Source organism: Neolamprologus multifasciatus, chromosome 9, assembly GCF_963576455.1.
Source record: "Neolamprologus multifasciatus chromosome 9, fNeoMul1.2, whole genome shotgun sequence".
NCBI classification, from domain to species: Eukaryota; Metazoa; Chordata; class Actinopteri; order Cichliformes; family Cichlidae; genus Neolamprologus; species Neolamprologus multifasciatus.
The window spans coordinates 30,631,488-30,645,476 of NC_140447.1; the positions used below are offsets into that span (position 1 = coordinate 30,631,488).

General features: G+C 43.7%; 1 protein-coding gene and 1 non-coding gene across 2 annotated transcripts; both read right to left on the reverse strand.

Annotated features, from left to right (window-relative positions):
- Window positions 1–72: 72 nt before the first annotated feature.
- trnaa-ugc (transfer RNA alanine (anticodon UGC)) lies at window positions 73–144 on the reverse strand. The gene has a single exon. It is a non-coding gene; the product is annotated as a tRNA-Ala (tRNA).
- Window positions 145–4,810: 4,666 nt separating this feature from the next.
- rpl22l1 (ribosomal protein L22-like 1) lies at window positions 4,811–6,793 on the reverse strand. Its single transcript, XM_085171837.1, has 4 exons — window positions 6,642–6,793; window positions 5,406–5,516; window positions 5,092–5,213; window positions 4,811–5,009 (listed from the first exon to the last, which is right to left on the reverse strand). The coding sequence occupies exons 1-4, from the start codon at window positions 6,648–6,650 to the stop codon at window positions 4,865–4,867; spliced, it is 387 nt and encodes a 128-aa protein (XP_085027963.1). The 5' UTR covers window positions 6,651–6,793; the 3' UTR covers window positions 4,811–4,864.
- Between the last annotated feature and the right edge of the window lie 7,196 nt (window positions 6,794–13,989).

Below are 13,989 nucleotides of genomic sequence, written 5' to 3' on the forward strand. Positions count from 1 at the left end.
ATTTTGACCTCAGTTTTATTAGTTTTGTGTGGATGTCTTTGACCAAGTGCAGAAGATTGATGGTAGAAAACCTGGAGATGCTGGGGATCGAACCCAGGACCTCATACATGCAAAGCATGCGCTCTACCACTGAGCTACATCCCCACTGTGAGTCTGTGTGAGTCTGTGTGGTCTGTGTGGTGCTGCAGTGCACTAACACCAGGCTTAAAACTTACCAGGACTTCTTAAACTGAAATGTAACTTTGAGAACATGCATCAGAACCCGGAGGTGGTTTTCAAACTGTATCTGCTGAAGAAATAATCTGTTTGGAAACCCTGTACAGACTGACACATAGGCACCGAGGAAAGGGACCAAAGAAGCAGTCAGGGATTCCCCCTCCCATCAGGAGCAGCACCCAGCTGGCCCTCTGAAATAAAACCGTTAGTCTACAGTCTGTGTAGCTGTATATATGTGCTGTTGTTCGTCACCTGATCCACAGAGTCAGATTACAGCGTCACCTGCATACACAGTTGCATGATGGTATAAAGCAGCCGAAACAGGACACGCCACCACTGTCTGTGGGAAACACGGCTGAGCTCAGAGATGTTCACACCTTCAGGAGCAAAACTGAGCCCAATCAAGAGACTCGTTCAGTTAAAAAAAAACAAATGTTTATGCATATTTTTAATGCTTTATTTATCAAGAACATAGCCTCAAGTCTCAATTTCAGGATTTACTGACGATCTGCCAACCGCTGAACCAACATTTATCAGCGTTCTCATTTTCTGCTGCTCCCCGTACAACTTTGAGGCAAATATTTGAGTTATCTGCCAGTGTCAATAGTTTCTATGCAGATTCAAATTGACTGTAAACTGTTTTTCCAGAGAACTGTTTCTGTAATAAACACCCACCGTATAAAGATGTGACACCAGCCGCTGACTGCAGAGCAGATGAGGTGGATTCCTGAGGTTCACGCTTTATATGCAACAGATGAGCAGATGGGAGTGAATCCAGACACGCTGCCAGAGAAAGCAGGAGCAAAATAAAACATCCTTTTCTGTTTACGGGAATAAAGCGGTTATCCCAGGCGCTTCTTGCAGGAGCACAGAGCTGACCCGAGGGGATGGACTCTGTTGGCACGTCCCCCTGAAGCTAGAGCGCAAATTTATTCACTGCTGCTCAAGGTGAAAGAAAACAATAGTGCCTGATTAGGACAACTACAGCTCCCGTGAGGCTTTGTTTCAGTGTAATTTGCTTTTTTGCCTTCTTTATGAGAAGATATTGCAATTGAAAAAGACTCTAAACATCTCTCTATTGTAACTTTTTCATGATCCTGGAGGCATTTTTACTGATCTTTGCAGCTCCTTTCTGCTGCAGTTCCTCTAGTGTCCACTTGAGGCTCCAAAACGGTTCACTCCTCATAGACTCACGTGTTAAATGTTGTTTCAAGAGTTTCAGACTTTCCTTTTTTGTAAAGCTTATATTTGTTATGACTGTCGTTCTTTTTGAATCTTCATGTAGTACGGTACCTTAAATATGTATGTTACCGTTTTTAAAAATCTTGTTCTGTCTCTTTCTCATTTCATCGCTCTTGGCTTTTGTTTCGTAGTTCGTTTGTACACTACATTACCAAAACCGCTCGTCTGCTATCACATGCATGTGAACCTGAGTGACATCCTGACTTAATCTATAGGGTGTAATTGGATAATTACGGAGCCCCGCAGGGGACATGGGAGAAAAAAAAATTAAGACGGACTTTTGCGAGATCTCGCAAAAGTTTTAGCCGCATTCTTCGGAGGCCGCAAGCTCGAAGCCGACCGGGAGGTCGAGGCACGATGTGCCGGGAAAGCGGTGTTCCTCCCAGCTGTAGTAGGTCTCGACCTCCCGTTAGCTTCGAGCTAGCGGGGTGTCAGATCTCCGAAAACGTCGGAGCACTTTTGCAAATATGTGATGTCTTGTAAACCGAGCAGGTATCTGACGTTTACACAACTACATTCACGCCTCAAAATATCTTAAAAGTGTATTTTGTGACCCAGAAAGAGGAATATTACAACTAAGTAGCTGCCACCGTTGTTGGAATTCAACTTTTGCGAGATCTCGCAAAAGTTTTGCGAGATCCAGAGTTTGTTTTGCGAGATCTCGCAAAAGTCCGTCTTAATTTTTTTTTTCTTCCATGTCCCCTGCGGGGCTCCGTACATAATAGCCTCAACTCTTCAGGAAAGACTTTTCACGAGGTTTAGGGGTGTGTTTATGGCAATTTTTGACCTTCCTTCCAGAAGTGCATTTGTGAGGCCAAGCACAGGTGTTGGATGAGTAGGCCTGGGTCAGAGGCTTCTAATTCTTCCCAAAGGTGTTCTGTCAGGTTAAGGTCAGGAGTCTGTGCAGGCCTGTCAAGTTCTTCCACACTAAATAACAAAAACCTTTTTTGTTCGTCAATAACTTAGTGTAATAAAATGCTCCAAAATCGCTGCTGCTTCAATCTGCATCACACACAGATCGTTTAAATAAGATCAGCGTTTATGGGTATTTCATTATACCATCTGGTATAATGAAAAAGAGCTCCTATCAGAAATTGAGGAACATTTAAAGTGCACCATCACCCAGTGTGAGCCAGACATCAAAGTACCCGTGGATGAGTTTGATGGAAAGGTGACCTATGGGCAGCGCAGAGCGATGGGAGGTGGTAACTACAAGGGTCACGTAGATGTTCTGGCCCCAACCGTCCAGGAGCTGGCAAGCCTGGAGAGAGAAGCCCAAACATCCTTTGGAAGTTGAATAAGAACATGGAGCTCAGCGCTGTGACGGACACGGTGAACAGCAGACTCCGAGAGGAAGAGAGCCTCTGATCTGAGGCCTCGCAGTATTTTTAGCTCGTTTCAGTGGTTGTCCACAGGTTTTGGCACGTTCGTCTCGTTTGGATAATTGATGGAGGCACAGCTCCAGGAGGTGATGGTGTTCTCCTGACATGCTTGTGCTGAGTTGTTCGAAACATTGATCCAGTTTTTCTAGTGTGTCGCTTATCTTTGTCTTTGTGGACCTTTCTTTGTTCACTGATGCACATTCATGTATGAAGAGTTGGCAGCATGAAATAATCTAAAATGTCTTGGTTGGGCTAAAAGTTGAGGCCATCTCATGAATATAACCTCACTCTAAACATCCCCTGCACCAAACTTTACACTCAGCACAGTGTAGTCAGACATGCACCATTCTTCCTGACACCACCAAACGCAGACTCACCCATCAGATTGCAGACAGAGAAGTGTGATTCATCATCTAAGAGAACAAGTGTCCACTGTTAGTGACCTCTGTTTACCATGTGCCTGAGCGTCCACCGACCCCGCTCTGTGATTTTTACACGGCCTACTAGTTCATGGCTGAGTTGCTGTCGTTCCCAATCATTTCCACTTCACGATAACACCACTGACACACGACTGTGGAATATTTAGTAGTGAGGAATCTTTAAGACTGGACTTGTTGCACAGGTTGCATCCTATCACGGTACCACGCTGTGATTCCCTGAGCTCCTGAGAGCGACACACAAATGTTTGTGGAAACAATCTGCTTGATTTCAGTGACTTGCATGGCTGAGTGAATACTTTGGGTAATATAGGGCATCATTTTTTAAAGCAATTTTACATCTTTTGGTGCATCTTTAGTTCTTTTTGTGTCTCGTTTTGCAGGCGTTTGTGTCTCTGTGGTAACTCTGGGCCTTAAATCATTTTGAGAATTTGTGCGACACTTTTTTGTGGTCAAGCCATAATTAATTATCATTAAGCCAAGAAACTGGGAAAGAAAAGTGAGTCTAGAAGGGTTTTTTCCAGCTTGTTATATTACCAAGACCCGGATCACTAAGAACACAATATCATGAGCCAATATCATTAAGCTGTATCCCATTATATCACACTGATGCTGCTCATAAACTAAACATGCCAGTGCACCCCCTGGTGGTCACTTGGCCACCTCCTGTACACCAGTCTGTCTTGTTTTTCCAGCTGTTCCCTGTAGGGGTGCACAGAGCGGGTCATCTGCCCAGATCTCAGCCTATCGCTGTCACACCAACACTCGACTGCATCCATGAACTTCCTCTGTGGTTTCCATCTTTTCCTCCTGCACTGCAGCTCCATCCACAGCATCCTTTGTCCAAAATATTCATGATCCCTCCTCTACACGTCCAAACCAGCTGAGTCTCCCCTTTCTTACTTTAATGCAGCTTTCCAAATTTTGACAATTTTATATTTATATGTTCATTCAGAGGATGATGGTTTATAATCCTTACAGAGGTGCCTGCTACATCTGGCGTCACCTGTAGTTATCATTGTTAGGGAAGCCAAGCCTGCGACGGTGTGAGAGCAGCAGAGCAGGAACTGAAAACTGAGCCCATCTCTGGATGAATGAAACACACAGCAGTGCATCATTTCCTGCACCTACATGCGGGCTGTGCTTTAACAACAATGCAGCCCTGCTGTGTGTATGTTTACTCTGCTGATGCATAAAGTAGAACCAGCTACACCTGGAAGATTATTAGTTAACTAGTTTGTCACTTTAACAGTAGTTAACAGGAATAACAGACTAAACTGGTTCTGTTCACTATGAATAAAATAACATTTTATTAGTATCAGAAAACAGAAACCAATAAAATTCTGAGAAGCCAAAGACATTTCCAGTATTTACATAGTTTTACTTCCTTTGATAACTGTTAGAGTACACATTACATACTGTATGCTGACATGTTTCATAAAATCTACTCGCTCCATAAAACTGATAAACATGGTTTCATACACCAGCATGAAGCAGGACTGACTTTGTCAGACAAAAACACGACAGACGAGATTTCTTTTCCACATTTATTCTCCCGCTGACGCACACAGATGTTGCTGCAGCTGTTTACTCGTCTGCCTCAGACTCCTCGTCGTCCTGGCTGATCTGGAAGTATCGCAGCTCGTACGTCTCCTTGTTAGAGGCCACCACCCTCAGCCAGTCGCGCAGGTTGTTCTTCTTCAGGTACTTCTTTGTCAGGTACTTCAGATACCTGCAGAAGAACATTGACCATCAGAACCGTTTCCAGGAAGGTTCTCTGGTTTTTGTGGTTCTTGTGACACTTCTCGTTTTACCTTTTGGAGAACTGCTTCTCAGACGTCACGTTGATCTTGTTCTTCATGCGGCCGACCTGGACGATGTCGCCCAGATTCCCCGTCTTCCCGTTCACCTTGATCTTCTCTTTAAGGAAGGTCTCCTATTGGATAGAGCATAGTAATGCACTAGGGAAGAGAACCCTAGTAAATCTGGAGCTAGGGAAGGGCGCCCTAGTCCACAGATCGGGTCAGCTGCTTGCAAAAACCACCAAATTTACCCTTTAATAAACTAATTTGTCACTTTTGGGGGGCACGATTTGAACTGGATTTCTGCTAAAGTAGTGAAGACTTACAAAGCTCGCAGAGTCCAGGATCCCATCCTCCACAGGGTGGGTCAGGTCCAGGGTGAACTTCCATGCAGCCCCCTTCTTGGACTTCTTACCAGTTGGCCTCTTCATTTTGATCTGTGAGAGAAGTCAATGTTTCACATGTTAACTCTACTAGAACACGCGTAAACTAACATAGTGAGCCAAGCTTATTGCTATAGCTGGTTTCCAAGGTAACAGTGGTGAAGTGATGTCACCACATGGTTCTTGAGAGTCAGAGAGCCGCTCGGTCAAACATAAACCCTTCAGTGCTGATGTTTAGTTTCAGTGTGTGAAGAGTTTCTGATTCTTTTGGTTTTTGTTTGAATAGAGTCATTAAAAATAAATAAAAATTTGAAGTCACTCGTTTTAAAAGACGCATCGGTCTCAGGCTGTTTATTGGCTCGTGCTCTGTTGTGTGTGTTTCCAGTGAACGAGTCCCTACTGTCATTTATTTTCTCAAAACAAATGTCTTGCGTTAAATATCTGATATTATAACTGTCTGGATATGGACTCAAGTCCTGGGGGGGGGGGGGGGGAGAAGGACATTCAATCTCTGCCAAATTCAGTCTTGTAGAAACCAGTTTTGCAGGTATGGGACTGACATTTTATTTAAAGCCTGTCATGTACAATGGATGTAATATATTCTTAACTGTGTGTTTTCCTTTGGATTTTTGCAGCCAAATCTATTGACAGGCAGGGAGTTTTTTTAAAGTTATCATTATTTTACTCATGAGATTTGGCGTCTATTTTAGTTCCATGATTAGTGATCCCAAACACCAGTAATAACACCAAAGCTCAAGAACAAAATAGTTAATATGATAGATAATGTTCCTTATTTAGTGACAATAGACCAGGGAACATGACTTTAAGTTATGCCGAATTCACCAGTGGATCCTAAAATACACAGACACTGGCCACAAACCCAAACCCGATAGACTTTCAGGTTTTAAAACTGTTTAAAAAAACAAATTCGCGTTTTTCCCTGTGGAGTCTGGTCTGCAATCAGATTAATGAATGAGACACGTGTGACCAGGTTCTACGAGCTAATGCTAACGCGGCTAACTTGTTAGTTTTCTGGATGTAAATAAAGTTTTCTCGGTAGAGCTACCCGCCATTAACGATGAGTGCTTTTATGGGACTTGATCAAAGTGCCAGAGAAACAAAAAGGCGAAGAAACTCAGACCAAATTAAGCAAAAACCGGACGAGCTGCCAGGACTTACCGGCGCCATGTTGAGAGCTCGGACGAGAAAGAACGCAGCGGAGGTGACGCAGCTGTGACGTCATGCGCGGCGCCCTACCAAATATGGTGAACGGGCTGTAAAAGCACATGGATCAGGAAAATGGGTCGACTTAACGACCCGCGTGCCTGTTGACACAGCAGAGCTCCAGCTGGAGCGAAAACCGTTTAATCTGGATTCGGTTACGTTTGTAAGATGAAACAGCAACAGTTACATTCAAATGTCGCCCGAGTTTACCCTGAAAACTAACAGTTTCACACTTTCTGACAGCTGTTGTTGCTGCTGAGCGTCTGTGAGCGAGGATGCAAGTCCAAAGGTCAACCCAGCCCCAAAACACCCTGATAATAAACCTGCTGAGTCCGTCAATCATTCACTGCCTCTTCACACACTGGGCCCTCTTCATTGAGCCACATTTCCACCACACACACACACACACACACACACACACACAAACTTCCTCCCGATGAGTCAGAGAAACCATAACTGGTTCGATGGGTCCCATTTTTTCAGCCTTTGTGGTTTGAAGTCTGGCTCACTGTGCAGATATGTGGGCAAGTGAGTGATTCATCTTCACATGAGGCACTGAGGCAGGGCGTGCCCGCCGCTGCTGCCGCCACTTCAACACAACAAAAGATGCTCAGCACTAAAGTAGAAGCAGGACGGGGCGTGATCAGGTGTTTTGATTCATTGCCACCGTGCAGCTACAGTCATGTGTGCTCCCTCACGCCACCAACTAAAATGTTCTGATGTAAAATTATTTGTGGTTTATAATCATTTACATGCAAAACAAAGTTGTTAAAACTTTTTATTTTACAATCCTCATCTGTTAATTCCTACATTTCAACTTCTCTGTATTTCAGTAACAGTAGGAAATATGAAACTCTTTACATTGGGTGTGCAGCCCAGGCTCTGAGGATCCAGACGTCTGCAGGAAATCTCACAGTTCATGATGTGCTGGTTAGAAATGTGACATCACAATCAAACTGAAGCCAAAATCAAAACCTGCAACATTAGAAAGATACAGATTTCCCATTACTTTCCTTAACATCCAAATGTCCTCCCGCACTAAAGCACTCTGTTACAAACACTCTGATTCATTTACACATCCCAAACGCTTGGTACACATCACTCTGTGTGTGAAATGCATTCTGGGTCGATGATGTAATCCGATTGCACCCCAGAGATATTTTTAGCAGTTCTAGTGGTCAAAAAGTGTGTGTGTGTGTGTTTCAGGGGGGATCTCTCACACACACAACCTCTTTTTGGTTGTAATTTCCAGTAAAAGGAAACCAGTGAAGGGACATTAGTCATGTGATCATCTCTCCTGATGCATTTTAGTCACGTTCCAGCATAAGAGACTTTCAGACGCTCTCTTATTCACGACAGGCCACCACAGCAGGAAGCTCCACATTTGTTTTGTCAGGTTTTCGTGTTGGATGCCCTTCATGACACAATCCACAGGGCATCTGTGTCTCCTCCTAAATATGGAAACCACAACACTGTCTGATAGTAAGTAGACATGTCTTTAGAAAGTGTGAAAGAACCAGAAATATTAGATGCTCTCCTGCTGGGAAGTAAACCGTCTACTCTGAGAACCGTGTGAGCATGAAACAGACGTAGATTTGAAAAAGAAAGGTGATGCATGATGGTGTTCCTCAGTATTACTCATGAACTGATCATCTGATGCACACGCTGACCTCTTTGCTTATGTGATCCTCTTCGATGAGCATTTTCTCCTCAGTAAACGCTGAACTAGAGCTTCAGCTCCACAGATTAGGACCTGGGCTGCCTGTACTTTTGGCTCCTCCCACCTCGTGTCTGCAGGTCTTCTTACATCTGAGTCGTCTTTTTGCCACGGCTGACCTATAAAGCTGTTTTATAAATAAACTTTACCTACTCACAGCTCATCTGATGGACTTGAGCCCCCGTGACTGCTGCTTGTGCAGTGCAGTGTTTGCACTGTGCATGTTTGTGTGTTTGCAGGCAGAAGCTGCAGACATTCGTGCGTTTCTTCCAGCTTTCTCTGTTCAGACTCGCTCTCGGCCGCTCATGCAGGTTCTTATCTGCTTAAACAACATGCTGCAGGTTGCATATGGTTCCATCACCCAACACGAGTATTACTAAACTGAACCTATTTAACGACTTTCCCTGCACCCATTGTACCAGAGCACGCCCGACAGGATCACCTCAGGTGTGAGCCATGAGATCATGAACAGCCCATCGATGGTCGACTCAGGACTACAGGAGTTGGTTTCAACTCACAGGGGAAATCTTCCATGTGAAAGGCAGCAACCTGCTCATTTAATATGTGCCATCACCAAACCCAACCCTAAAACCCTGAAACAAAGAATCAGGAGGTTAACACACTCCTGTAGTTCAGTTCATTGCAAATGTGCAACATTTTAATCAATTTATAGTCCAGTTTTCTTATTATTTCACTGGACTCTATTTCCTGGATGGGTTTACAGCCTGTTAGGCTACGTTCACTCTGCAGGTCTTGATGCTCAACTCCGATTTTTTGGTCAAATCCGATTTTTTTGTCTGCTCGTTCACACTACAAATAAAATGTGACAGCAAACGCGCTCTAGTGTGAACGCTCAAAGCGGCCGCATGCGCAAAAGAAGACGTCACACACAACACGCTCTGTTTAGACCCAGAGCAACAGTATTGTTTGACAGATGGCCCTTAATATAAAGACTTCGGACTTCACGTTTCCCAATTTTTCTTTAAGTTATTTTGTTATTTACATAATAATGTAAATAACAAAATAATGATCCTTATTGCTGTTTTAGAGGAGCGCTGCTTCAAAGGATAGTTGCAGATTTCTGTCAGAATCTGCAGATTATACAGTACAAATAAAATGTTCATGTTTCTCCAACGTTGTCTTCCCAACAGTTTCACTGGATGGACAGGAAGCGTTCACGATGTCTTCTCCAGCGCTGATAATTAGCGTCTGTCTCGTGTCGGTGACGTAAAAGACGGATTTAATGCGACATGACCATCAAACAGCAGCTTTCTAAAACATCAGATATGTATCGGATTCAGGACCACATACGAAAGTGACCCAGATCGGATTTGAAAATATCGGATTTGTGCCGTTCACACTGTCACACCATGATCGATATGGGTCGCAGAGGGTCAAAGAAGTCGGATTTGATGCGCTTTCGCCTGCAGTGTGAACGTAGCCTTAGAAACACTGTTTTGGTTTGCGTGGATACGTTCATTAAAACAATGCAGGTGTTGATCTTTTAATAACTCATCCATCTGGATGCTGTAAAGACGGCGTGACAGCTGAAGCAGGCCACAGCTGTCTGCAAGGCCTCACCTCAGCTAATCATAAAAAAACTTCTCAACTGTTTTTTCACCGTTTTAGAGCATTTTTAATGCTGATATATAACGAGTAGTATGCTGTGGGGCTAGCAGGTACTGGAAAATAGTAATTACACTGTTGAAATAATGGATCCCGAGACCAGAAAAAGCGTGCAGGTGATGTCAAGGTGGATGCATCCATCCTTCATATACAGTCTTAAATCTGTAACCCTTGAGGGCAGATCGTACCATTATTCGCCTGCTAGGTCCGGTGTTTTGTGCATGTCCAACTTCAAAGAGACTCCAGGACAGGACCAGGACACACTGGGGTCTCAGCTGGCTCGGGAACACCTCAGTGACCCACTAGAAGAGCAGGAGGAGGTGGAGAGGAACCCAGAGCCAGACGGGTCAGAAAATGGATGACTCGGATGTCTAAGCGGTTACTTTGATCTGAAGAGTTTATCTAAGGACTGCAGCAGGGAAAAACCGAGGACACACATTCCAACTCGTGCATGTGAACAGCAGTTACACGTCCTTCCACCCAAAAGCAGCATCACTACAGAACACCAGCATCAGCATTACTCAAAGGTAATGGTATGGTTCTTGGTTCTACCTGTTGGGTGTGGCAGCCAATCAGAAGAAAGCTTAGACCAGACATTCAGGGAAGTTTGCAATTTGAGGTCAGTGACATAAGTACAGCTGAGTGTCTGCACAGAGACAGATTTCAGTGAGTTAAACTGCTGCTTCCCTTTAAAGGTGCAACAAATGTAAACCGTTGTAACACCGCTCACTCACCTGGTTAAATCCTGTCAGAAGATAAAATGAAGAAGTTCGTATTTTGTGTCTGAATTCTTCACACTGTTCAACATGTTTGAGTTTGAATCAACCGCAGCTTGAAAAACGTGTTTCCATCCTGTCAGGCGGGAGTTTTAACATTCGTGCAGCTCGTCATAGACGCCACTGCTAGGAAGCTGGATCTGGGCTCATCGAGGTAAACTAACATCACTATGGTAACTAATGCTGCAGACCTAACCTGATCTGGAACAGGTTATGCACCACAATAGAGATGAACCAGTACGACGCCATCACCTACAACCAGTTGTTAAGTCTTACAAAACTCTTAACACACACACACAGTTTCATCTGCAGCAGCTTTGACCAGTGTTCCCTCTAAAGCATGTTAACACTATTGGAAGTAAATACATAAATATATATATATTTTTATAAAGCTCTGACTGTATTATGAGTCTGTGGTCTGGGAGAGAGTCTGTAACTCTGTCTGCAAAATACAGTAAATAATGACCAATGTTGGGCAATTAATGATATAGTTACTTCTTCAAAAAAGTTACTGAGTTTTGCAAACAAAGTTTTTTGCAGCTCTTTACCTGCAGCCAAGGTGTTTTTTTAAATAAACATTTCAAACTATTTACAGAACAATCAGCTGTTCTGCATCAAAACAAATTATTTGTGTCACTCCAAAAAATCATTTCTGTCCACTCTGAGATGAAGGAGAACAACAGCCTGATACCTGCAGGCCTGACAGCAGCAGATGTGTCACTGCTGTAACACCTGTAACACTCAGCAGTCGCCTCATTGTTCTGACACACACAACACAACTATTGACTACACTACACACTAACTACACACTAACTACACACTAACTACACAAGATTTGTGCTAAATGTCTCAAATCTCTCACATCTCAAACACGCCGTCACTCCTAAAACTTCCCTCCGTAAACAACTAAATGCCATGTTGTCATATCATTTTTTGATTGGTCCACATGGTACATTTTTCCACCAATAGGAAAGGGTGGAGTTTTGGTTTGTTGTTGCTCACAGGCTTTCAATCGTTTTCCTTATAAAATGCCATTTTTACCGTTTCTTCCTGCAGTAAATATGAACAATGACAGTATTCAGGAAGAAAAACAAACATTGCAGATATTTTATCTTAACTCTGGTTTTACTGGCCGATCAACACAATTTAAAAACTGGTATAAAGTCCACACTTTTCCCGTCAGTTGTTCATCTGTCCTGCTCACATCTCCAATGGTTGTACACGTTGTCATTAACGTGGCTTCACTCCACATCAGCCGCTTTGCTAAAACACCGGTGTCGACACATAAGGACGCTGTCAGTCAACCACGTTGATTAGCTGCATATATACGAATGTGAATCGCATCATTGGCTGGACTATGGGATAATGTGGCATCGTTCTGGCTGGCTGTGACTAAACTTCATATTCAGTCAGCACTGATCAGACGCAGCAAAGTCTCTTTCGTGTTGATGTGCTTATCAGACGATTAACTCTGGAGTAGCTAAGAAAGTAGGTAAGAAAAGCCAGACAACAAAAGATAACTCCGGTATTTCAAACTACTGTTCCTTCACATCTATAACAGGAGCCGTGAAGCAGAACATCAAGGATGATCGAAAACGACCATTTTGTGGTCCTTTGCTGCTCCCTGACACAGCGCAGCGCTACACTACAGCCTGCAGGAAAATATCTTCCTCCTTCATTAGGGTCGTGGGATTTACTGCCGAGGATCTGCAGGCTTCCATAAACATTCCTGCTACTGTTTTCACTTCAAATCTTTCCCAAACATCTTTACAGGGAGACAGCTGCGACGTTTCAGACTGAATGAATCAGCTGGTGGAGAGAAAGGATTCTTCTGACGCAACATTTGTCCAAGTTCAAAAACAACAGAAGTGATCCACTGTAAATATGGTCAACTCATCGACTGTATCCCAATTCAGGGTCTGCAGCCTTAAAGGCCGCATTTTAAGGCCGATTACGTCACAGCGGCGCGACGAAGGCTGTCCCAATCCGAAGGCTGCTCGAAATGCGGCCCTCAAATGCGTCCTTCATTTCCCTGAATTTTAAGGACGTGGCGGTGTAGACTTCGTGGCCCAACATATCCCAGAATGCATAGCGCGGCGGTGGGTGTGGATAATTTTGCCGAAAAATAATGGCGGATGAGGGGCGCCGAAGAGTAAACTTAAGTAAGTTATTTATGTATTATTTATGTGCAAATGTTTAATAACGAAGAACATGAAAACATTACTGTTGGCCACATGTCGGCAAAGTCATGTGACATTAGTGACGTTTGTACTAACTTGGTTTTAAAGCCTTTACTTTAAAATATACGCCGTTCAATAGCTGAGCTTAATCAGAGAATGATCAAAGCTCATGTAGAAACAAATAAAAGATGTTCTCCTTCATTTCTGTCAAACAAAGCTGTATGAAACATTTCCAGCTGTTAGTATCATGGTTGCTAGGCAACCTGGGCAGCGCGACGGAGGCTAGACTGTCCCATTTCACAAGCCTCGCACTTCCGGCCTTAGCGGTCTTTGAGTACGCGGCCCTTGTGGACCGTTGAGGCTGCAGACCCTGAATTGGGATACAACCACAGACAAGCCTTAAAAAGAAGCCCCACCCACCTCCTGCTCAGTCAGTTCTGCTTACAGTGGGCAGCCAATCAGGAATCAACTTTCATATTTTATTACTCCCAGAGGCCTTCATGACCACACCCCCGCTGACTTACTATCAGAAATACGCACCCAACAGCCTCAGGAAGGCGTCTTTAGTTGGCTTCAGGGACCCAGCTGGACTCGAGGGTCTGGAACAGCCTGCTGGATGAAATCAGGCGAGTTGAGGCGCTCGTTTCCTTCAAGTCACATCTTTAAATTAGTCGTTTGGTACCGGGCCGCGAGAGTTGAGGCTCAGGTGTGAAATGTATGGTTTTCAGCGTTATTTTGTTATCGTTTTTATCATTAACTCTGTTTTCCTGGGTCTTTTCATGTGGGTTATGAATAAATCTTTTTTGGTACTAGTTTTATTTTGTTGTATTTATCCGCGACACCTTTTGACTTCTGATTTTTTGCAGATTTTTCTGCAACATTTCTCACTCTAGTTTGATTCTGCTGCTCTTGTGAAGCACTTCGTAAGGTGGGTTTTGTGTAGTGCTGTATAAAAAGTGTTACTGGGATTATGATAGAATAAAGCTGCCTCAATGAGGTCAAGT

Excerpts from the sequence above, each read along its gene's own strand:
- rpl22l1 (XM_085171837.1), bottom strand. Across the intron at positions 5,214-5,405 it reads TCCTGGACTCTGCGAGCTTT|GAGACCTTCCTTAAAGAGAA; the intron begins GTAAGTCTTCAC and ends TCTATCCAATAG. Across the intron at positions 5,010-5,091 it reads GAGAAGCAGTTCTCCAAAAG|GTATCTGAAGTACCTGACAA; the intron begins GTAAAACGAGAA and ends GTTCTTCTGCAG.